This window comes from Acinonyx jubatus, chromosome A2 (genome assembly GCF_027475565.1).
Source record: "Acinonyx jubatus isolate Ajub_Pintada_27869175 chromosome A2, VMU_Ajub_asm_v1.0, whole genome shotgun sequence".
Classification (NCBI taxonomy): Eukaryota; Metazoa; Chordata; class Mammalia; order Carnivora; family Felidae; genus Acinonyx; species Acinonyx jubatus.
Genome location: NC_069383.1, coordinates 57,833,662 through 57,857,289, shown reverse-complemented (window position 1 = coordinate 57,857,289; position 23,628 = coordinate 57,833,662). Strand labels below are relative to the sequence as shown.

The following is a 23,628-nucleotide window of genomic DNA, read 5'->3' as shown; positions in this document are numbered from 1 at the left end:
ATGCATGTACACAGGCATATGCACACACAAAAATCTAAACATCATAAAATGCTCCAAAGCAAAGAAAAAAAAATCTTGAAGGCAACTAGCAAAAAGAAAAAAAAAGATGCAACCTACGTAAAGAAACAAACAAAAGAATTACATCAGACTTTTCACACAAAAACAATTCAAAAAATGTATTTTTAAAAATCATTAATAGACTTTATTTTTGTTAGTAGTTTTAGGTTTACACAATTAAGAGATAGTTCATAAAATTCGATATACCCACCCCTCTCCATTTCACTCTCCAACTCCGCACAGTTTTCCCTATTATTAACATCTTGCACTAGTGTTAAACAATTGTTACAATTGCTTATTATATAATATAATAAATAATGTAGTTTTAATTATTCCATGCTGTACATGATTAATGTATATTAACCATGTAAACTATGGATTACATAACTATAGTCCATACTTTAAGGTTTACTCTTTGAATTGTGTAGTTTTGTGGGCTTTAACATATGCCTAATGATGTGTATCCACCATTTGTTTTATTAAGAGAAGTTTCCTCACCCAGAAAATCCCTTTTTAATTTTTTTATGCTTATGATTTTGTTTTTGAGAGACAGAGAGACAGACAGAGTGTGAGAAGGGAAGGAGCAGAGAGGAAGACACAGATCAGAGGCAGGCTTCAGGCTCTGAGCTGTCAGCACAGAGCCCTATACGGGGCTCGAACTCATGAACTACGAGATCATGACCTGAGCCAAAGTACGAGGCTTAAGTGACTTAGCCACCCAGATGCCCCCAGAAAATCCCCTTTGTTTCACCTATTCATCCCTCCCTTTCCACCTCCCAACTCCCTGACAACCACTGATGTTTTTATAGTTATGGTGTAGCATATTTATAGTACTGGAGGGAAAAAAAAAAAAGCAGAATCAACCCAGAATAGTATGCACATGAAAATATTGTTCAAAAATTAAGGTGAAGTAAAGACTTTAGTAGACAGCAAAAACAGAGAACTCAATGGCAAGAGATGTGTACCACAAGGAATGTTAAATCACAATTTCTGAGGCAGGAGTATTATTACCAGATGGAAACTTGGATTTGCACAAACAAATGGAAAGCTTTGGAAATGGCAAAAATGAACCAAAGTATAAATGATATCTTTCCTTGTTTTTAGCCACTTTAAGAAATATTTGGCTAAGGTAAAACAATTAAGAATTTAGCTGTAAGGCTTGTAATATGTGTAAAAATGAAATGTAAAATAAAACAACAATAAAGGAGGGAGAAACTGGAAATACATTGTACGATTCTTACAGATTTTAACACAGCTGTGACAAGTTAAAGTTTATATAAATATATATATACACACACGTATACATATATATGCGTATATATATGCATATATATGCATACATACATATATTATATAAATGTTCATATACATATACAATGTATATACAATGTATATATAATGTATATGCAATGTATATATAATGTATATACAATGTATATGCATACATGTATATACGCATACATATATATACATATATATATATATATTATATAAATGTTTACTTATTTTTGAGAAAGAGAGAGAGTCGCCCAGGTGCCCCTAAAGACATATATTTTAAACTTTAGAAGAACTGGGTCACACAGGTGCCTCATTCGGTTGAGCTTCTTGATGCTTGATTTCGGCTCAGGTCATGATCTCATAGTTTGTGGGTTCAAGCCCCACATCAGGCTTTGTGCTGAGAGCACAGAGCCTGTTTGAGATTCTCTCCCCATCTCTCTTTGCCCCTTCCTCTCTCTCTCTCTCTCTCTCTCTCTCCACGTAAATTAAAAACAAAACCATTTTAAACTTTAGAACTATTATTTTTTTTTAAGAAGTAAAGCTAAAAGCCATTAGGAAAGACAAAACAGATTCATAAAAACCAATCCAAAAGAAGAGGAAAAAGGGAACAGAGAATAAACGGAAAAAAAAGAAAATAACTAGCAAGATGATAAATTTAAATTTAACAACAATTAAAACAATTTAAGTGATTTAAATACCCAAATTAAATGGCAGAGATCAACCAACCAACCAGCAACAAAAGAGTCAACTACGTCTTGTGACCAAGAAACCTTTAAAACAGAAGTGAACACACTATGGCTCATGGCCTAAGTCTAGCCTGCAGTATGGTTTTTTTTAAGGTCTTCTTATTATCAAAGTAGACATCAAAACAACTAATATCATGAGTGATAAAGAGAAGCATTAGTCAATGATAAATGGGACAATTCGTCAATATGCATGAAATAAAGCTTCAATGACATGAAGCGAAACCTAATAGATAAAAGGAAACAGACTCACAACTGTGAATGGGGACTTCAACCACTCCTATTTTAGCAATTGAAAGACCAAGCAGAAATAAAACACGGTATAGATGCAGGCCTGAGCACTACAACCAAAGACCTAACCAGCAATGATTGAATACTCCACCCAGTAATAACAGAATATACATTCTTTTCGATGGCACATGAAAGATTCACCAAGATAAATCCCAGAAAAGTTAAAAACAACGGCAAGTATATAGTGTTCTTTAACCAAAATGGAATAGACTAGAAACCAATAGCATATATATATGGAAAATCCCAAAATGTTTAGAAATTAAATACACTTCTAAGTAACTCATGGAAGAAAGGAGTCAAATAGAAATAAAATACCTTTTGAATTGAATGAAAATAAATAGAAAACAATCCCAAATGTATGGGGTGAAACTAAAGCACACTTAGAGGGAAATTTATAATAATATTAAATGAATATATTAGGAAATAACCTAAGCTTCTACTTTAAGGAACTACAAATGGAGGAGGAAATAAACTGAAATCAAGAAGGAGAGACATAAAGACAAAAGCCTAAATAAATACAATTGAAAGCAAAAAAGTAGCAGAGAAAATCAAATGAAACCAAATCAAATGAAATCAAAAGTAGCTCTAAGAAAATTAATGAAACTCTAGCCAATCTGATAAGAGAAAAAAGATAGAGAGAGGAAGGAGGGAAGGAGAGGGAGAAGAAGAAAAGACACAAATTACCAACATCAGAGATCAAAGACAGAAAATTCCTTCAGCTCATACATACATTAAAAGATAGAGAATATCACAAGAAACATTATGACAATGAATTTGACAACTTAAATCAGTGGTTCTCAGTCAACAGGGGACGTGTGTCTGAAGACATTTTGGGTTGTCACAAATGGGGGGCTTGTTCCTGCCATCTAGCATGTAGAGCCCTGGGATGTCGCCAAACACTCGATCATTCAAAGGACACCCTCCCACAGCAAAGAATTATCCTATCCAAATGTCACGTTGGTTGAAAAACCCTGACTGAGGTGAAATGGACAAATTCCTTAAAAGATGTCAACTACCAAAATTTTCTCAAGAAGAGACAATGTGAATAATTCTCTATCTATATAAGATAGTGAATTCATAGTTCAAAATTTTATACATAAGAAAACTCCAGGACTCTGACCCCACAGGTAATTTCTAACATTTTGGAAGAAATAATACCAATTTTACACACATTCTTACAGGATATAAAAAATAAAAGGAACACCTCCCAACTCATTTTATGAAATCATTATCCTTGTTACCAAGACCAAACTTTGCAAGAGAATCAGTGACTAATATCCCTCATGATCACAACTGTAAAAAATGTTAGTAATAGCAGTTAAAATGCAACAATTTATAAAAAGGATAATAAATTGTGACCAACTGAGGTTAATCACAGGAATGGAAGGTCTATTCAACATTAGGAAATCATCTATTTAATTCACCAGTCTAAAAACAATAACCATATCACTAAAAACCATCCATTCGTGATCAAACCTACCAAAAACCTACAGCTCACCTCTAAACTTACTGGTGAAAAAACAGGCATGGACATCCTCTCTCATCATTCCTATTCAGCAAAATACTAAAGTTCTGAGCCAGAGAAGTAAAGCAAGAGAGAGAGAGAGAGAAAGAGAGAAAGAGAGAGAGAGAGGAAGCTTATAGATTAGAAAGAGATTTAAAACTGCCTATATTAACAGAATATGTGATTATCATGTAGAAAATTCCAAAGAATCTTTAGTGAGTTTAGTAAGATCACAGAAAATAAGGTCAACATAAAACATCACATTTGTATATACTAACAATGAACAGCTGGAAGTTAAAATATAATACCATTTCCAATAATATTTAAAAAAAACATGAAACACAGATTAAATCTAGCAAAATATGTAAAATACTTGGTCCATGAAACTATAAAACACTGAGGAGAGAAATCATACCATATTCATGGATCAGAAGATTCAATATTAAGATGCCAATTCTTACCTCAATGAGTTATTGATTAAATGTAATCCCACTCAAAATCCTAGTAGGGTTTTTTGTCTTTGTTTTGTTTTTCAAACAAGCTCATTCTAAAATTTGTAAGGAGAAGTAAAGGAGCCTAAATAGCTACAACTATTTTGAAGAAAACAAAACCAAGTCAGAGGGTTCATGTAATTTAATTTTGAGATTTACTCTAAAACTATAACGTATGATGTTGGCCAAAGAATATATGGATCCATGGAATAGAAATCTAGAAATAGAATCACATATTTATGGCCAACTGACATCCAACAAAAGTGCCAAGATAATTCAATGGGGGAACAGGATAGTTTCTGCAGTGGTGGTGCAGTAATATTTGTCTATCAATATGCAGAAAAAGAGGAACCTCAACTCATACCTCACATCATACACTAACTTAATTTGAGATGGAATGCAGACTGAAATATATGTAAAACCTAAAACTATGAAACTTCTGAAAGAGATTACCTTTGTGGTATTAAGGAAAGTTTTCTTAGATAAGACAGAATAAAAAAGGAAAAACTGATAAATGACACTTTATTAAAATGTATTAAAATCTACTCTTCAGAAGAGACTGTTAAGGAAATTAAAAGATAAGCCACAAACAAGGAGAAAATCCTTTGAAAAATACACATCTGTTAAAAAGATTTGAGTATACACTTCACAAAGGAAGAGATAGGATGGCAAATAAGTATATGAAAAGATACATAAAATATTAGTCAGCAGGGAAATGCATATTAAAGCCACACTAAGAGACAATGAGACACAACCAGTGAAATGCCTAAACTTAAAAAAAAAAAAAAAAAAAAAAAGGAAAGCCAGGGGCACCTGGCTGTCTCAGTCAGTAGAGCACATGACTCTTGATCTCAGTGTCATGAGTTTGACCCCATGTTTGGGTAGAGGGATTACTTAAAAGTAAAATCATAAAAAAAAAAACAAAAAAAAAAAACAAAACAAAAAAAAACACTTTATAATACCCAGTGCTGACAAGGATGCAGAGAAACTGAAACTGTAACAAATCACTAGTGGGAACACAAAATGCTAGATACAACCACTTAAAAAAAAATAGTTTGGCAATTTTGGAAAAAAAAATATATATATATATATTTATCAAAGAACCTAGCAATGCCTCTCCTGGGTATTTACCCAAGAGAATGAAAGCATATGCACAAACACCTGTATGTGAAGGCTTATTCTGCCCCCAGTTGATATACTGCAATACAATTCTAATGCTAATCATTCAGAGTTATCATCACATTCTATGGGTTTAAAGGCACAGTCTCCAACAAGATTGCCCTTAATCCTGATGCCAACCACATTTGGGAGTGCCCAGGCCACTTGTACTTTTGATAAACTGGTTATGAATCCAGGAGTTCCAACAACCTCTTGTTTCAGTAATTCACTAGAACTATTCACAGAATTCAGAAAGCACTGTAATTATGATGACACTTTTACTATCAAGGATATAAATCAGGACAGTCAAATAAAGAGGCACATAGGGTGAGTTCTGTGAGGTTCCACAATGCCAATCTTTCTTGCCCCCTTCCCGTAGAATAAAGGTGGGTCAAACTACTAGCACAATAATATGTTTGTTGTTGAACCAGGAAGTTCTGGTGAGCTTTGAAGTCCACAGTTTGTATTGGAGTTTCATGACAGAGTCATGGATGACTGAATCACTGGCCATGTAATGAAACTCAATATCAAGTCCCCCCTCTCCTCACCAAAGGTCAGCTGGCTCTAAGTCCCAAACCTCCTCATCATGTGATTGATCTTTCTGGAGATCAGCTCCCTTCCTAAGTCAACTCATCGCCTTAGCATGACTCAGGTGCTCTAAGGGGCTCATGAATAACAAAAACACTCCTATTACAAGGGAAATTCCATGAATTTAGAGTCTTCCAGAGTCAGCAACAAAGGATAGCTAGAGGTCAAATTCTTTATTATACAACCATGTTTATAGTAGCTTTATTTATAATTACCGAGGTCTTGAAATAACCCAGTGTCCTTCAGCTGATGAGTAGATAAAACAATTGTTGTTATCCATATATATATTATGGAATATTAACAACAATAAAAAGCATGAGTTATTGATACATGTAACAACATACATGAATTTCAAAAACAATATGAAAAACATTTTACATAGTCATTTTAAACATAGTAACTCTCTGTGTAACACTGTTTATGATCTGAAGCCATCAGAAGATTAAAGTCTTTTTATAAAGCCATAATAATTTTATTCAGCTCAGTGATTTACATCCTCAGTACTATTGATGTTTTGGACCAGAAAGTTCTTTGTTGTGGGCTACGATAGGATGTTTAGCTACATTCCTGGCCTCTACTTATTAAGAGGCTACTAGCAACTTCTCTGGTCCCGACAATCAAAAATGTCCAGATATTCCCTTATGTTGCATGAAAAGGTAAACTCACTCCCATTTGAAAACTACTAAATTAGTCAAACACAACTTCTACATTTTCATAACCTAAAAGTTTTGTGGAGACAAAGATAACTTACTTGATCCATTAAATCAGCATAGGAAATTCAAGGCACTCAAATTGGGCTTTACATAGGAAAACATATCCAAAATTTTTAATAATTAGAAACTTCAGCGTAATATTACTTTTAACACTAAAGTGAAGACATGTAGATGTTTTAAACCAAAATTATTAAAACCAACATTAAACCATAATTATTAAAATTATTTGTCTAATTATTCACTTCATTTAGGAATATTTTCTGACTTTTTCTACATTTATATACCTAATTATTAAAACAAGTTCTTAGCATTGTTCTTTTATTTGATAACTGATGCATGCTTTTGTTTCTTACCTTGTATTAAGGCCATTAACTTAAAGAATAACAAGCTTTTTGTACCCACCTTCTTCAGCAAGAATTCAAGTTTCCTTAAAGAACTAGCAAACTTATCCACTGGACTATTTGTTGACATTTTCTCCCTGAAACTTATTTGGTTCCTTTATTTTTAATTTATATTAAGTCCTAGTCAACTTATGCAATCAAAATAGGAGCTTCATTAAATTTACTACTTTATAATTGAGTATCTTTCATATAGTCATCTGGTTCATTAAAGGTTTTTTTGGTTTTTAAAGAAATGATCAAGAGGGGCGCCTGGATGACTCAGTCGGTTAAACGTCCAACTTCAGCTCAGGTCATGATCTCACAGCTCAGGAGTTTGAGCCCCACGTCGGGATCTGTGCTGAAAGCTCAGAGCCTGGAGCCTGCTTCAGATTCTGTGTCTCCCTCTCTCTCTCTGCCCCTCCCCCACTTGTGCTCTGTCTCTATCAAAAATAAATACAATATAAAAAAATAAAAAAAATAATAAACATTTAATTTTTTTTTAATGAGCAAGAAAAATCAGGCTACTCAGCATTCTTCAGGTTGCATAGAAAGTCATGAAGCTCCTGACAAGCCAAAAGTAATCTTTCTTTCAATCTGCAGTCCCATTCTGTCATGCATACTTACTCATTGAAATAACTGTTATAAAAACCAAGGAAAATTCCTAAGTCTCAACTCTTACCCTAAAGCCAGTGAAACTAATTTCCATTTTTTAAAAATCTTCGTATGTGTTCTCTCCTATTTGATGGTTAATCTGTATTTTTACATTAGATATTCCCAATAGTGCGATCAATTTTTATGCCCAATTAATTTCCAGAAGTTGAGGCAATGAAGTGGGTAAATGCCAGCGACAAATACAGTGTCACAAACAATTTGTAAAAGGCCAACTTTCTTTTATATTAAGAGAAAAGGCATTTTTCTTCTCCATCTACACACACACACACACACAACTAGCAGCCTCACTTTTACCACTGCATCCTGAATCAAAAATAAAGAGCAAAACTCACCAATTCACTACAGCAGCTTTGGAAGGAGGGAGTTGAGAGGCAAGAAGGACTGCGGGAAGGTGCTCCCTTTCCCACAGGCACGAAAACATTTTCTTGTCTTTTTTTTTTTTCTTTTTTAAGCTTGTGGTACCGTATGAGTAAGACAAACAAGATGGAGTGGTCTACTTCTGCCAGTAGAAACACCTGTGGGCTGCAACAAGCTCGTCCTAATCTCACAGGTGTGACCAGCTCCCAGCCTTACTAAAATGTCAGTATGATACTAAGAATCCTCAAAACCGGCAAACAAAAAAGACAACTGGCTGCTTGATAGACAATCAGAAGATCAGACGGCAAAAACCAGCTTCTCAACATTGCTTCAACCAATGGAGAAATAAAGCAGCTGTGCACTTAATCAAAACCAGAACTGGACTTGACCAAGACCCAGAAAAAGAAGCCAGAGGGAAAGAAAAAGAAAACAGCAGGGATAAAAGCTGTAATTGTTTAATGAGGTTCATCCCTAAAGGTGAAGTCAGTGCATTAGGTGAGTCACCTGGGCATCTCAGTGGGCTTTGCACCTGTCAAAGGAAAACTCAAGAAACAAGAGCATTAGGGAAAGGTGTTTACAAAGACTGCAAGGGAATTTTCAGGCCCTAGAAGGGCTGGCTCACAAAACAAAAAGGTCAGTAGGTATCTGAAAGAAAAATATCCCACAATATCAGTGTTCCTTAGTTAATAGCCTGATCATGGCAATTTTCTCATATTTTCACATCCTCAAGAAAAACACTGTTTTCTCAGGTTGCAAAATCCCTTTATTTTCTTCCCCCGCCCCTCAACTATTGGATGCTTCCTTAAGTAAAGTAAAATACTTGGTTTTGCTGCCAGTCCCTGGCCTTCCCCTCCTCTTCACGCAGACTTAGGCATCCCCTTTACAGTTTCCATACAAGGGAAGCCACACATTTGTTGGCTGTTTGCTTATGGAGAAAAGACTGTCTCTCTGACAGCATATCAGTGGCTCTCAACTGGGAGCAGTTTTGCCCCAGACATCACTTGGCAGTGTCTGGAGTCACTCTTGGTTATCATAACTGGGGGTGAGGGGTAGTGCTACTGGAATTATCAAGTGGGTAGGGCCCAGGGAGGCTGATAAAGATCCCATCGTGCACAGGACAGCCCCAACAAATTATGCAGCCTGAAATATCAACAGCACTACTGAGAAACCGTGGCACACACTACAATCAGACCACCACTCAGACCACCACTGTGGAGATTTCATCCTGACACTTAACGGCTGTGAAATTTGCGGTAAATGACTCCCATCTATACACTGGAGAACAGTATTACACCTCAAAAAGTCAATTTGATTATGAAATACTAAGTAACTGGGTGCTATGGGAGTCTTTATTGGAAATACACAAATCTGTTCCTCAAGCTTCTTGGGAGTATATATCCATATTGTATCATTTGATCTTTTTTCCCTTTTATCTACATCTGAATTCTCTCTACTGTTTCCGCCTCTAGGTATAGAGGCTCCTACAGGAGGATAAATCTTACTGACTTTCAGTGCAAATCTTTTTTTTTTTTTTTTTTTTTTTTACTATTAGCCATTTCTTTCGATCAAGATATATAGGTATGCAAAAAAAAAAGTTAACATATTGCAAGATTGGCCCTTGTTCTCAGGTATCTGAGAAGTTAGATTTTGGAAGTGTTCCTACCATTCCCCAAACTGATAAAAGTGGCTCATTATGCCTCAACTACTTGTACGAAACACACGGCTTGTACAGAACACGTGCTTTCCTGCAGGGAGTCCAGAATTTTGGTACATACCATGCAGAGGGTGCCTACAGGACCTCTCCCCAATAAAAATCAATCTTGAATGAGCTCCCCTGGTAGGCAGTAGTTCACGTGTTGTCACAATTCATTGCTGCAGGGGAATTAAGTGTATTCTGCAAGACTTCATTTGTAAGGGAACTTTCGAAGCTCATGAGGTTTCTCTCAGACTTTGTGCCAGGCATCCTTTTCCTTTGATCTTGTTCTATATAGCCTTTTGCTGTAATAAATCTTAGCTGTGAGTAGGACCATATGCTTGGAGTCCTGTCAGCTCTTCCAGTGAATCGCCAGGGGGTGGTCTTTGGGACTTCCAATGCAAAGTCCTACTTTTATTCCACCTGATATGTGAAAGGTCATGTTTACCCACTTACGTTAAAATACCGTATTTCATGCATTTCTCATACACTGTGAATTGGTAAATGAGTTAATTTTTTTTTAATGTTTTTATTTATGAGAGACAGAGCACAAGTGGGGGAGGGCCAGAGAGAGAGAGGGAGACACAGAATCCAGAGCAGGCTCCAGGCTCTGAGCTGTCAGCGCGGAGCCCAATGTGGGGCTCAAAACCACGAACCACGAGATCATGATCTCAGCTGAAGTCGGACACTTAACCAACTGAGCCAACCAGGTGCCCCGTGTTAATTTTTTTTTTTTTTTTCTTGTGAAGTTCTGGGTTCTCAGCTGCTACAAGTTTGCCCAGGCCAAATATCTGCCAGTATATATGGGCCAATGTCTGGTACACATTTTAAAAACTGAAATGTATCATATTCCTCTCTCCTCTCTGCACTTGCTAGTAATACCCTTTTGACCACACTAGCAAGATCCTTGGCAAGTATCTTTCCCACTCCTCACAGGACATACTATATTATCCCTTACTGAGTTCATTATTCTGGTACCCAGGATCGAATTAAACTCTAAAGCTGCTATTTAACAACCTGTTAATTTTTCATATTCTCCTTTATCTTCCAAAGATTCAACTTTCCATTGGAATGATAGGCTACAAATAAAACTTTGTGGCCCAAGTCCACTGGTTTTTCTGTCTAGAGTTTATATTCCCTAATTAAAGATGCTTCACCTTTTTTTCCTCCCCATCTACGATTTCTCAAATCATGTTCCTTGGGAACATTATCCTCAAGCTATTAATTAAGGTGCATATGACAAAAAATTCTGTGGTTAAGTTTGGGAAGTTAGGTAAACAAAATTAAACAGACTCATTTATTACAGAAATTTTCAGAAACTTTGATATTATCACTTGGATTGTAAAGGAACATAGGGTTTTGAATGGTATGTAGACTTGCATAAATTACATAGAAGTATATTACTGCTCAGAAACATCGTAAAGGGGACCAATATTTTACAGTGTGCACTTTAACAAATACTATACCTGTCCCTAGTAGGGTAAAAGTACTCACAGTTGATGTCTGAGAAGTCTATACAGATATAAGAAGACTGAGAATATTATGACCACCCAGACATAGCCACGTTGAGTACTGAGTCTATTGCCTTTAGAACTGAAACATCTAAAATATTAGGAAGACTATGAATTAAAAATGAGATAAAATAAAACTGTTAATGGATTACTTATTATAGATCTTTCTCAATGAGGAAATGACTTTCTAATTTTGTATGAAGTTTCCTTAACATTATGGTAGTAAATTACTTGCCCCATAAAATGGAAATATTACATTCAATTAGTTGTCGGTAATCACTCAACAGCTCTTCTATCAACCTGGAACTTGAACTGCTTGGTTGCTAAAATGAAAAGAAAGGAAAATATACACAGATACTAAAAGACCACTGAGCAAGCATTTTTTTTTTTTAAGTAATAAAAATACAACACTACTAAATAAATTCAACAAAAAGGTTTGTTAATACTTTATTAGTATTTTCTAATGGACAGAACATAACGCAAACCAAATAAAAACTTTAATCTTCTTTTTAGTTCAATAAAAATAACTGACATTCTGATTGTTTCTTCTTTGTTAAAGAAGGAAAGTATTGATAGGTTAGGCACACAGTTGACATTTACTGTACAATGATATGCACAAGTTATCTTTTAACAACTATAATACTAAGATGTGCTCTTTATATTTTTCCCTTGTAGTACAGGAGCCATGCTCCTATAAGCAAAATTTACTAATAACAAAATAATTTTACAAGGAGTGACAAAAAAGACTTTTAAAACAAGTCCTTAAATAAAAGGATGCAGCAACAACGGAATGTAAGTTGTTGGGTTAAGAAACAGTTTAAACTAGATCTCAAAACATTAAAAATTCATTTATTTTACAATTACTCAAATACACATGCATTAAATGAAAATATTGCACAAAATTAAATTTTTAAATTGTGAAATTTATATTGTTCTTAATTTTTAAAAAATTGATACACTTTCTGGTAGCACTTAACTGATTTTCCCCCAAACACCAGCAGCACAAACTTAAAATGAGCGAACTGAAATATACAAGAAAGTTTTTAACTTTTAAAAAAAAAAAAAATTAAGGCTAACCAAGTGCATCCATTGGTCAATGGCACAATTTTTCAGCAACTATTCAGAACACCCTAATCGTAGGAAATGCCCAGCTAAGCACTATATTTAAATCATACAATCAATTTTTAGGTGAATAAACTAGAAGTTAGTAGTGACGGTTTCTAAATAGTTTATATGTTACCTGAAAAATCAGAAAACCCAAACAAAATATGATTAATTTTGAAGGTTCTTGCCTAAAGGCACCACTGACTTAAAAACACATTCAAAAATCAAATATCCGAAGACTTAAAGCCTCTTCAGGTATATATTTATATATGCAATAAATGCATTAAATGTAATAACTTTATTAAATGTAGTACACTGTACTTGACATGGATTAAATATTTTACATACAGCTTGACCAAGTCATTAAAACGTATCTCTAATTTTAGCATGACCACAGCTCTCTCTGATGTAAAAACACAGATGTGCGTGGAGAAGACGCACAGCCATTTACATAGACTCTACCATTTGACATTTCTGCTTCTGAAATATAAACTCTTTTCAACAAAAATTGTTTTAAAAACCCACTTACTCATATAGTTTTTGGTATGACTGCAGTTACCTTGCAGGGCTCTGTTACGAAAAGTTGCCATTTTGCACGACCTTTCTTTCCCTGGTTGATGGCCAACATTCCTCACATTATCTGGAAATGCTTTTCACAGGTACACACTAGGCTCTTACATGAATTCTTGTTTACTCTTAGACTTATTTATGTCAAAAATATACTTGAAATGGGCAAGGGTATATTTGAAAATCATTGCACTTGTGGCCATGCCGATGCTTCCCACAAATGTGTTTCACAAATCCTCACTTTGAAAGCCTGGGGCATCGGGAGGGACCTCAGCAGGGAGACACAATGAGAAGAAAAAATACTATTTCTTCCATCAGAGTCAGTAAGGATCTTTTCTTATTTCCAAGTTGCAATGAAAGGGATTTCATTTATGTAATTCTTTAGACATGCAACACATACTGAATATATGCATACTGTAAGTATGCACAACAGCATCATTAATAAATATGATTATTATTATAAAGCTTTAAAGGAAGGCTTTATTCTGTTATTAGGCTTCACTCTGTAAGTAGGACCTCAGTGAAAACAAGACAGTAACATCTTGTTCCAATCTTAAAGCTCCCAAATAACTGGGATACTGATACTCTGTCCCTTTATCTTAAGCACCCAGACGTTCTTTTAATACCAGGATCTTGGCTCAGTGGTCTGATGAGTAGCTTCACTATTTTAAGGTTGTAGTGTTAAGTATTTTTAAAACAAAAAATGCTGACATACCCAAACCCTTAGTCAGTGTAAGTATTTAAAACTATGCAGAAATCCTGCATACAAGGGATATGAAGACTTCCAAGATGGACAAATGGAGAACAGGAAACTATAAGAAATGCAGAGGCTCCAAAACTGGAAAAGGTAATTTGTTGTTGTTGGTATAAAATTATTTTAGGGATTTAAATGTATACACCCAGGGGTTTTGCCAACTTGCTTTATTTAGTAGAATTTTACATTATGCAAAATATAAATAAAAGCATATTTTAAAAAATATTATAGTTCTGTTTTCATTATTTATTTTCATATATACACAGTAATAGAATTAAGAATTTGTATGTTTACATATGACTACTAAGCTCATTTAATCCTTTGATTTGCTACTTTTGCAATCGCCTAAGGTATGTCTAGATCACACAATTTAAAATTATCATATTGTAACTTTCAAGAGTGTTTTTTTTAATCTCCATATTTTTTAAAACAACAATGTATTTGGCAGTTCTTTCAAGAGATTATACTCCTTATTGTATAATCCGTAATCTCTTAAAGATAAAGAAACCTGTAATAATTTTGAAACTTAAGTGAGAACGCCACTATATGCTTCTTTTTGCACACAGAATACCAGAAGAAAATTTATGATTGAGTACCGTAAGAGCAAAACAGAGCCCCAAAGCACATAAGAATCAATTAAAATTTGTTTTATACCAATGAATAACAAATCCAATCAAATTCTGGTTTTGATTGGTTTTATTTTATGTCACAAAACTGTGATTAGGATATAAGGTTACTTCATACTTTAAGGGCATCCTGTCACTTTCCCCAGACCTGAAGCAGATGTTGCAAAGATCATTCGCCTGGCTAATCCACATTATATCAAAATTCTGATAAAGACCTATAAAATTATTATGCAAAAAACAAATCCCTCCAAGTCATACACTGCTCAGTTTCCCAGTGTTAAACAAATTAGCCAGTTTATCTGTGAACCATTGTTTTGTGCTTTCCTTAGCTTTCGTATATACATTCTGGCACTTTGTCATTGCTGGAGAATGCTGATTAGGCTGAAATGGAAGAGACCAACGTCATTCTTGCTTGAGAAGGGGGCAGTATCCTCTCAATGCTGCAAAAATATGCACCAAATCATTTAAGACACAGAAATCTCTCTTGGTAGTGGCTGGATTACAGACGAGGATGAGAAGAACCACAGTCCTATGGATGTATTAATAACTATTTTGAGACACTGAAAGACTGGTGCGACACAACAGTATATGAGTTAAGCCCCAGAAGATCTGTCCATATTATTAGTCTTGGACAAAATGAACACCAGCTTCATAGATTGGAGTGTCACCTTTTCTGTAAAGAAGGCGCTTGAGTAGTCTGAAGTTTCTGTTTATATTTCTGTATCTGCTTTGACCGTGAATGCAGTTTGTTGAAAAGTTCACGAAATTTATACTGTGGAAATAAGGTTTCCAAAAAGCCTTCCAGGAAGACATAAACCATTCTCCTATTTAACTGGTTGTGCTGAAACATTTCAAAAACACGAAGAATACCTTTCCGTGTTGTCTCAGCCCCAATAATGTGCTTCAGTTCATCTAAATCAAGAGGGGGAAAATAAACATAATTCATTACTCATATAAAGGAAACGCAAGGCCTAAACTATGCTCTAAGTTAAATAAAGTATATTAAATACACAGTTGAGTAATACAGGAGGTATTCAGTTAATGTGTTTTGGCTACATATTATAACTGAGACTTAAAATTTAAACATCTGCAGGCATCCACCTACTTACTAGACACTGGGGATGATAGAGCAAAGGAAAAATCAGGATCTGGACTCAGAAACCCCACGTTAGAGTTAGAATCCCTTAATACCTATATGGTACTTACCCATCCTGAGTTTGTTTCCTTATCTGTAAAATGGGGATTTACAATAAGCAAACTCTTATAACTGTAAGAATTTAGAGAACTTTAATGAAATAATGTGAAAAGTAATCCACAAAGTCTGAAACACTGTACAAATAGTCTTAATGTATCTAATGCACAGTGAGAAATACTATAAGGAAATGATGTACGAAAGGTGATTAATGAAAAGCTTGCAATGGTCAAAGTGCCATGAAAATACCATAAGTATAAAGATGTTTACAGAGGGGCGAATTTCACATGGTACACAACAAGGAAAGGCTCTCTGTGTGGAAGTGACGAGTGAGGTAGACTTTGCTACCTGAGCAGGATGTTGACAGGCACAAACAGATGATGGTTTACCTTTGGTGGAGAGAGCAATGAGCAAATGAGCCCTAAGCGGAAAAAACAAGGCAGTTCAAAAAATGGGAGCGCTACAATTCAGCTAAATTTTAAGATTCTTTGAAAAAAAAAAAAAAAAGTGGAGAGAAGAATGGAAAAAAGTGCTGTGGCTACCAGAGTGAGCCAAGTTTGGAGTTTACTCCTAGGCAACGTGAAGTTATTACAGATAACTGAGTAAGGGAATATGTATGATTATCCTTAATGATTTATAATCAGGACCCTAATAGCAGTAAATGCTATGTAATTGTTTTCAAAAGAAACATACAACTTCCAAAAGGTATGTCTCTAAGTAGGAGTAATATACAATTTACAGCAAATGGCTTATGAATGTACTAAAAACAGGTGAGGGATTATGTATATATAAAAACATACACCTTTGTACTTTCCCTCACTTCCGTTGAGTGCTCACACAAGTGTCCTCTCCTCTCACAACAGCAACTCACTAGCACTACTGGTCTCAGCGTTCACCAAGAGCTCACATCCTAGCTTTTCTTTATTGCTCTGCCTTCTGCCTATGTCTCCCTAACAGAATGCAAGCTCCAAGAAGGCAGAGATTCATGCAAAGAAAGTGTGGCACATGATACGCTCTTAATAAATATTTACTGAACAAATGCAATAAAGTTTCTTTCAGCTATGTAATTCAGTCTACAGCACAACTGGTTTACTAATAAATAGTACATTAAATAATATTTCATCCTAAGCTACTGTTTATTTCTATTTTCCTAAGATGTTATTTCTATGATTTTTTTTTTCCAAATGCAATAGTATAATCTACAAGGCAGAATTAATAACCATTTGGCAGACCTCCAACTTAACTGATGGAAGAGAGATTTTTAAATCTATGATGAAAATATAGTTTTAAAGAAAAACAAAGAGAAAAAAACGTTAAATGATGTTAAAGAACTTCACAAATACTCCTTCTCCATTCTCTATATTCATAATTAAAATGTGGAGAAGAAATATCTAAGTATTTTCAAAGATATCCGTAACTAAAGAAGGAAGCAAACATCCATCCAGTCACACAAAACTACTTTTCATATGACATAGGCTCTCTTGTTGAGATAAGTCAAAATGGGGACAAAGTGAGTCTAAGTTAGTGAGATAGCAGTGTTCTAAAGTAATGCAAATTAGAACAGAATGCCACTATGTATACTTTCTTTGGAATCATGTTTTAATAGAGATTAATGGACCAAACAGTTGTTACAATGTAAAAGGAATCTCTGAAAGAATTTGTTTTTTCTCTGAAGTAGGACAAATATTCTTCCTGGAAACCTCACATTTCATGTTCTTTTATTAGCCCTTTCATCTGTTATACAGGATATTTATCATCAACTTTATTCTCAAAATGGTTCAAGGTAGCAAATGAAGTGGTTAAAAGCACCACTATTTTTCATGACTGAAAGCAGTGGCTTTTCCAGTTGCTGAGCACAGAGCAGAAGCTGAACAGTCACTTATTATACTAGCTCTGAACCTGGGGTAGCTTCTTTAACCTCTTTGAGCTGCTGTTTCCACCCATGGAAAGCTGTGATGTTAACAGTGCCTAGCTTCTTAATACTGTTATGAGAATTAGTAAAGAATATATGAGAAATGCGTAGCACAATAGCTGATATATGGCAAGTCATTAACTTGTAGTTACTATAATCAAAAGGCAGCTAAACCAGCATGCTCAATGCCAAAAATTCAGAAGAACTACAAATTAATAAGATTTTTATCAAACATGTTCACTCACCTGGCATAATTGAAAGTAATTTAGTTTTTCCTGCAACTCTTGTTCTCATTCGAATAGCTTTATCTCTGCATGGAACAGTCTCTGCTAAAATGCCATTTGGCCAAAAGGCATCTCTATTTAAGAAAATCAAATAAATCTTGTAAAAACTTTCATTTTCAAATGATACAAGTTAGCACAATTATTCCAATTTTCTACAGAAGACACAAATGTTAACAGAAAGTGGAAACATCATGAAATTTTATAGATGTATGATATTCAACAAATAGTAACTAAGAGCAGGATTCAATTTTAAGTGTAAAGGGATATACATTGGAAAAGTAACAGATGAATTCTGCCCTAGAATAACTCACAAACATTAACGAGTGATAAAGATAGCAAAATGGAATATATAGGCGACTACATTTAAACTCAAAGTAGGCCTCTGATCTCAATGAGAATGAAATCTTATCCAAATACAACCTCATAATATCTTGAATTTGGATACCTTATAGTTAATCTCCCTTGGTGCCCCTATCACTTAGCCAATTTGAACCAATCCTGCACACACACTTACAGCTAGCCTTTTTACAACATTCCTTTCACATTCATACCCTATTCTCCCTCACTTGGTGTGTCTGATTTCTATTCTCCAATTCACAGGCCAAAGATAGGAACTGAACACAATACCTGGGAATTTGGGCTGAGGGAGACAGACTTCCCACCTGGGAATTTGGGTTGAGGGAGACAGACTTCCCAGAGCAGTTTTTCTTAACTTTGACTGAACATTAGAAACACATGGGAGCTTTAAAATCTTAATGTTTAGGCCTTCTACTGGATTAATTAGTAAGTTAGGCTCCTAAAATGGGACCCAAACATCACTATTTTTTAAAGCTATCCAAGTGATTCCAACATGCAGCCAAGGCTGGGAATCAGTGCTCCAGAGTAAACATCACTACCCTACCCTGAAATGGAATGTACATGTGCCATAGCAGGTGGTCAGACTTTTGAAACAGTGTGGGGTCGGGAGGAGAAACTCAGCTTCAGATTAAAGAAATTTGCTGTTCCCTACTTTACAGCATGTGAGCCTTTGGACAAGCCGCTGAACTTCTCTAATCCTCAGTTTCCACATAATAAAAAATGGAGACAAAAATTCGTATCTCATAAAATAGGATAAAATCAGAAAGTGTACATAAAGCAGTAGGTGCCAAGCAAATAATTAAGGTTCAATACTGACAGCTCCTTTCTTGCTTCTGTTACTTCAAAGTACATGATACCATGAATATGCCTTATCTTTCACTTTTAGAAAAGAGGTTCATTTCTGGACTACGCCATGCTTTCCTTAAGGGACTGTATTTTATCTCAGTCCTGATGACTGGCAAATTACTAGGCACAGAGGAGAGGCGCAGGGTATTTGTATAGGATGAACATATGAACTGGAGTACCACTGCTCTTGATTTATATTCTTTTTGGAGGTTCAAATAGTTAATAATAAGTCCAGAGCCAGAGATGAACATATTTTTTTTTAATTTTCATTTAAAATCAAGGATTTCAATTATTTTCAAGTCACATTATTATGATAAAATGTAATCAGTATCTTAAAGATTATTCTTTAACACTTTTTTCAATTCTGGTTTTAAAGAAACACAGATCAAAGGGTCCGTGGAACAAATGTTTATTATAATTCTTACAAGTCTTTTTGTTCATCAAAAAGGAAGAAAACAAAGAAAAGAAAAGCAGTGTAAGTTAATTAGTGATAACAATGCTAAACACTGTACTACCTGAAAGAAATGACTGTGTCTTAAGATATACCTGAAACGTTTCACTAAGTCCGCTACTTGCTCAGGTGAGGTCATCCAATCAACATGGTCAACTATTTTTCTGAAAGTAAGGAAATTTAAATGAGTAGGGTGAAAATTTTAGAAAATATATAAAAGGAAACACTACTTTCATGGAGTAAGCAACTTAGTTTGTATGTAAATTATCTGTAAAAACACCAGGCTGTTTTAATGATCATAAAAGGCCCAGAGATGAAAATTCTCCTACAAAAGTTGAGCAATCTACTTCCAGAAGTACAAGTTTAAAAGCTAAGTAAGAACAGTTCTAAGGGATGAAAAAAAAGAAAAAAACAAAAAACCCTGGTACCTGTTAATAGTATCACCATAAGTGGCTCTAATAAGCTGCTGAAGTAGGTTTTTGATATTCCTTCGCAACCACTGATTCCTCTCTTTTAAGTCAAATACTTCATCCATAAGAAGCAGCATTACTCTAAGTGGAATATTGTCATCCACCTGACAAAATAGGGGAAGAAATAAAAAAATGTTTGAGTTACCTATCTATTATGAATGGCTACTGCTGCTGCTTTTACAAAATTATTGCCACTATTTCAGACATCAGAGAACAAGTTGTATTATAGTCTTCATGACCTAACATTTCAGTCTAATTTTTAAAATATATGTTTTTAATAGCCAAATTATGGAAAGAGCTTAAATGTCCATCAACTGATGAATGGATAAAAACAATTGTGGTTTATATACACAATGGAGTACTACGTGGCAATGAGAAAGAATGAAATATGGCCCTTTGTAGCAACATGGATGGAACTGGGGAGTGTTATGTTAAGTGAAATAAGCCATACAGAGAAAGACAGATACCATATAGTTTCACTCTTATGTGGATCCTGAGAAACTTAACAGAAACCCATGGGGGGGGGGGGGAAGGAAAAAAAAAAGGGGGTGGGTTAGAGTGGAAGAGAGCCAAAGCATAAGAGACTCTTAAAAACTGAGAACAGGGGCGCCTGGGTGGCGCAGTTGGTTAAGCGTCTGACTTCAGCCAGGTCACGATCTCACGGTCCATGAGTTCGAGCCCCGCGTCAGGCTCTGGGCTGATGGCTCGGAGCCTGGAGCCTGTTTCCGATTCTGTGTCTCCCTCTCTCTCTGCCCCTCCCCCGTTCATGCTCTGTCTCTCTCTGTCCCAAAAATAAAATAAACGTTGAAAAAAAAAAACCAAAAAAACTGAGAACAAACTGAAGGTTGATGGGGGGTGGGTGGGAGGGAGGGGAGGGTGGGTGATGGGTATCGAGGAGGGATGAGCACTGGGTGTTGTATGGAAACCAATCTGACAATAAGCTTCATATATTGAAAAAAATAAAACAAAATAAATGTTTTTAACAGTCATTTTGACACAATATAAAATTTCACAACCCTACAACTCCAAGGTGGTAGAGGAAAAAAAAACTTCTTAAAGTGAATCTATGAAGTCCTGGGAAGAGAAAATTTGGCTCTTTTACTTTTAGTAGAGTCTGTACTAGTCTGATAAGGTAAATGCTATTCCCTTTGCCTATTTTCTGGAGCATCTTTTACAAGAGAACAAAATATTCTCAACATTTCTCCTTATTTAATAGAACAAAACACAATCTACACAAAATAACATGTTTTCCTTTGTTAGTGAGTTGTCTGTTGTACTGAAATAAAATCCAGTATATAGCTAAGTTAATACTACAAAAGGCATATTTCACTACATTTCTAAAATTTTAACTTTTAACAAGTAAAAATCTGTACACTTTTATTATGGGAATATGCAATTAATGGTATAAAAATAAAGGTAAAAGCAAAGACAACTAGAAAAAAGTTTAAAAAAGTTTAAAAAAAGGTAAAAAGTAAATGCAACTAGAATGTTTTGATTCCAAAAATACATACAAAGCAAAGATTTAGAACTATAATAAAACTGCATATAAATGCCAGTAATTTTATAATACTTTCATCACCAACATACTCTATTTCCTCATCCATGTTGTAACTTAAATCTTTAGGAAATTCCACGAGTTATATATTTTTCACTGTCATGCTGTCAACATTTTCTTTGTGCACCTTTCCTTTCACATGTTGAAAACTCAAAGCTAAACCAAACAAGGGGTGGCTGAGGTTGGTGAGGGGCATGGCTGGTGGGGAAAGAGACCAATTTCACTCCTGAGATAAAATAAATATTGCTCTAGTCTCTGATCAAGTATACTCACGAGTTTGGAACAACATGGTAATTCTAATAAATACCTAAATTGTAAAAACCTCTAACAGAAGGTATGATGTTTTGGATATTATACCAGCATAAATCATAACAAAACATTCTAAAATGAATTTTAAAAAGCAAATAATAGATTATCTTTAATACAGTTTATTATAAGAATTTCAATGTGAAACTGAAGGGAGGTAATTGTAACTTGAAAATAAATCTGCCTAAGAAAACAGAATACAAAGCCCAGACTCAAACATATATGATAATCTGATTTGTCACAAGGGAGAAATATAGGACACATGGGAAAAGAGGGCCTTCTCAGTAAATGGTGCTTGGGTCAACTGGACCCCTACCCTCTTTCCATACACAAAAATCAATCCTAGATGAATGGGGAATCTAAATTTTTGCATGATAAAATAAAAAAATATTTTTAAAGAAAATCATAGGTGATCTCTGTGACCTTTCAGTAGGCACAGATTATATATATACATTACACAACAGGACACAAATCAGAAGATATTCACAATACACAAATACTTATATCTAACAAAGAACCACTATTCAGATTATATAAAGCACTCTTGTTAATCAAAAAGACAAAGACAGCCAAGCCAACAGAAAAACAGAGGAAAGAGCTAGACACATAAGACAAGACACCCAAATGGCCAATAAACATATGCAAAAAGGTTCAACATTTCAACAGTCATCAGAGAAATGGAAACCCACATGAGATACAACCCGAGTGGCTAAAATTTAAAAGACATAACATATTGACTGTTGGCAGGCTATGGAGCATTGAAATTCTCATGCATTGCTGGTAGCAGTGTAAGCAGCACGAACACTGTGGAAAACTATTTGACAGTATCTATTAAAACTGAATTTATGAATACCCTCTAACCAAGCAATTCCATTCCTGGGTATAGACCCAACAGAAATGTATACTTAATTTTTTAATCAAATGACATGTACAAGAATGTCCATAGGAGTACTACTCATAATACAACAAATAAATTATACTATATTAACAAAATGGAATACTGTAGGTCGACAAGAATGAAGAAACTACAATCACACAAAACAACATGGAAGAATATCACAATGTTGAGCAAAATAAGCCAGACTTAAAGGAGTACATACCTTACTGTTTCATTTATATAAAGTATAAAAGCAGGGTAGAAGTCAGGATAGTGATTATCCTTGGTGGGGAGAGGATAGTGACAGGAAGAGAGCATTAGGGGCTTTCTGGGGTATTAACATTCTGTTTCTTGTTTAGAGTGATTACATGGACATGTTCAGTTTGTAAGAATTCATCAAACTTAACACATATAATATATACACATTACTGATAGGTATACATATTATACTTTGTTAAAAAGTTAAAAAGATTTGCCAAGTATGATTTCAATTACAGTTGAGTACTACCAAAAACAAAATTAACTCACAGTATCATCAAGTTGAGCTGAGACCCGACAATGTTCAGGATCTGAATCAGTCTTCGGAATTAAAGGAGGCACCTAACGTTTAAAAACAAAAACAAAAACAAAAAACAACAAAGTAAACACACTAAAGAAGACAGTGAAAGAACACAATACAATAATCAATCAAAATGAGCACTAAGCATAATAATAGTGTTTAATTTTATTTTGGGGACAATACATAGGCAAAATTTACATAGTATTAAAAAGTATTAACAATCTACAATTAGAAACCAAATGTTAAAGTGTGATTACTTCTTTACCAAAAGATATTTTTTCCTTTAAAAGAAAAAATGGACTTTTGAGTTGGAAGGGGAGATTATTTAGTCA

At 34.8% G+C, this 23,628-nt stretch overlaps 1 protein-coding gene across 5 annotated transcripts in view; it reads right to left on the bottom strand.

The window, feature by feature from the left end:
• Positions 1-12,492: 12,492 nt before the first annotated feature.
• SNX13 (sorting nexin 13) overlaps positions 12,493-23,628 on the bottom strand; it is a 133,715-nt gene continuing 122,579 nt past the window's right edge. For all 5 annotated transcript variants that reach the window (XM_053218364.1, XM_053218362.1, XM_027072009.2 and 2 more), the window contains 5 exons: positions 23,266-23,337; positions 19,958-20,103; positions 19,625-19,693; positions 17,837-17,949; positions 12,493-15,399 (listed from right to left, as the gene is read on the bottom strand). In XM_053218364.1, coding sequence (XP_053074339.1) covers positions 15,152-15,399; positions 17,837-17,949; positions 19,625-19,693; positions 19,958-20,103; positions 23,266-23,337 — 648 coding nt within the window. In that variant the 3' untranslated portion in view covers positions 12,493-15,151. The remainder of the gene's footprint in view (positions 15,400-17,836; positions 17,950-19,624; positions 19,694-19,957; positions 20,104-23,265; positions 23,338-23,628) is intronic.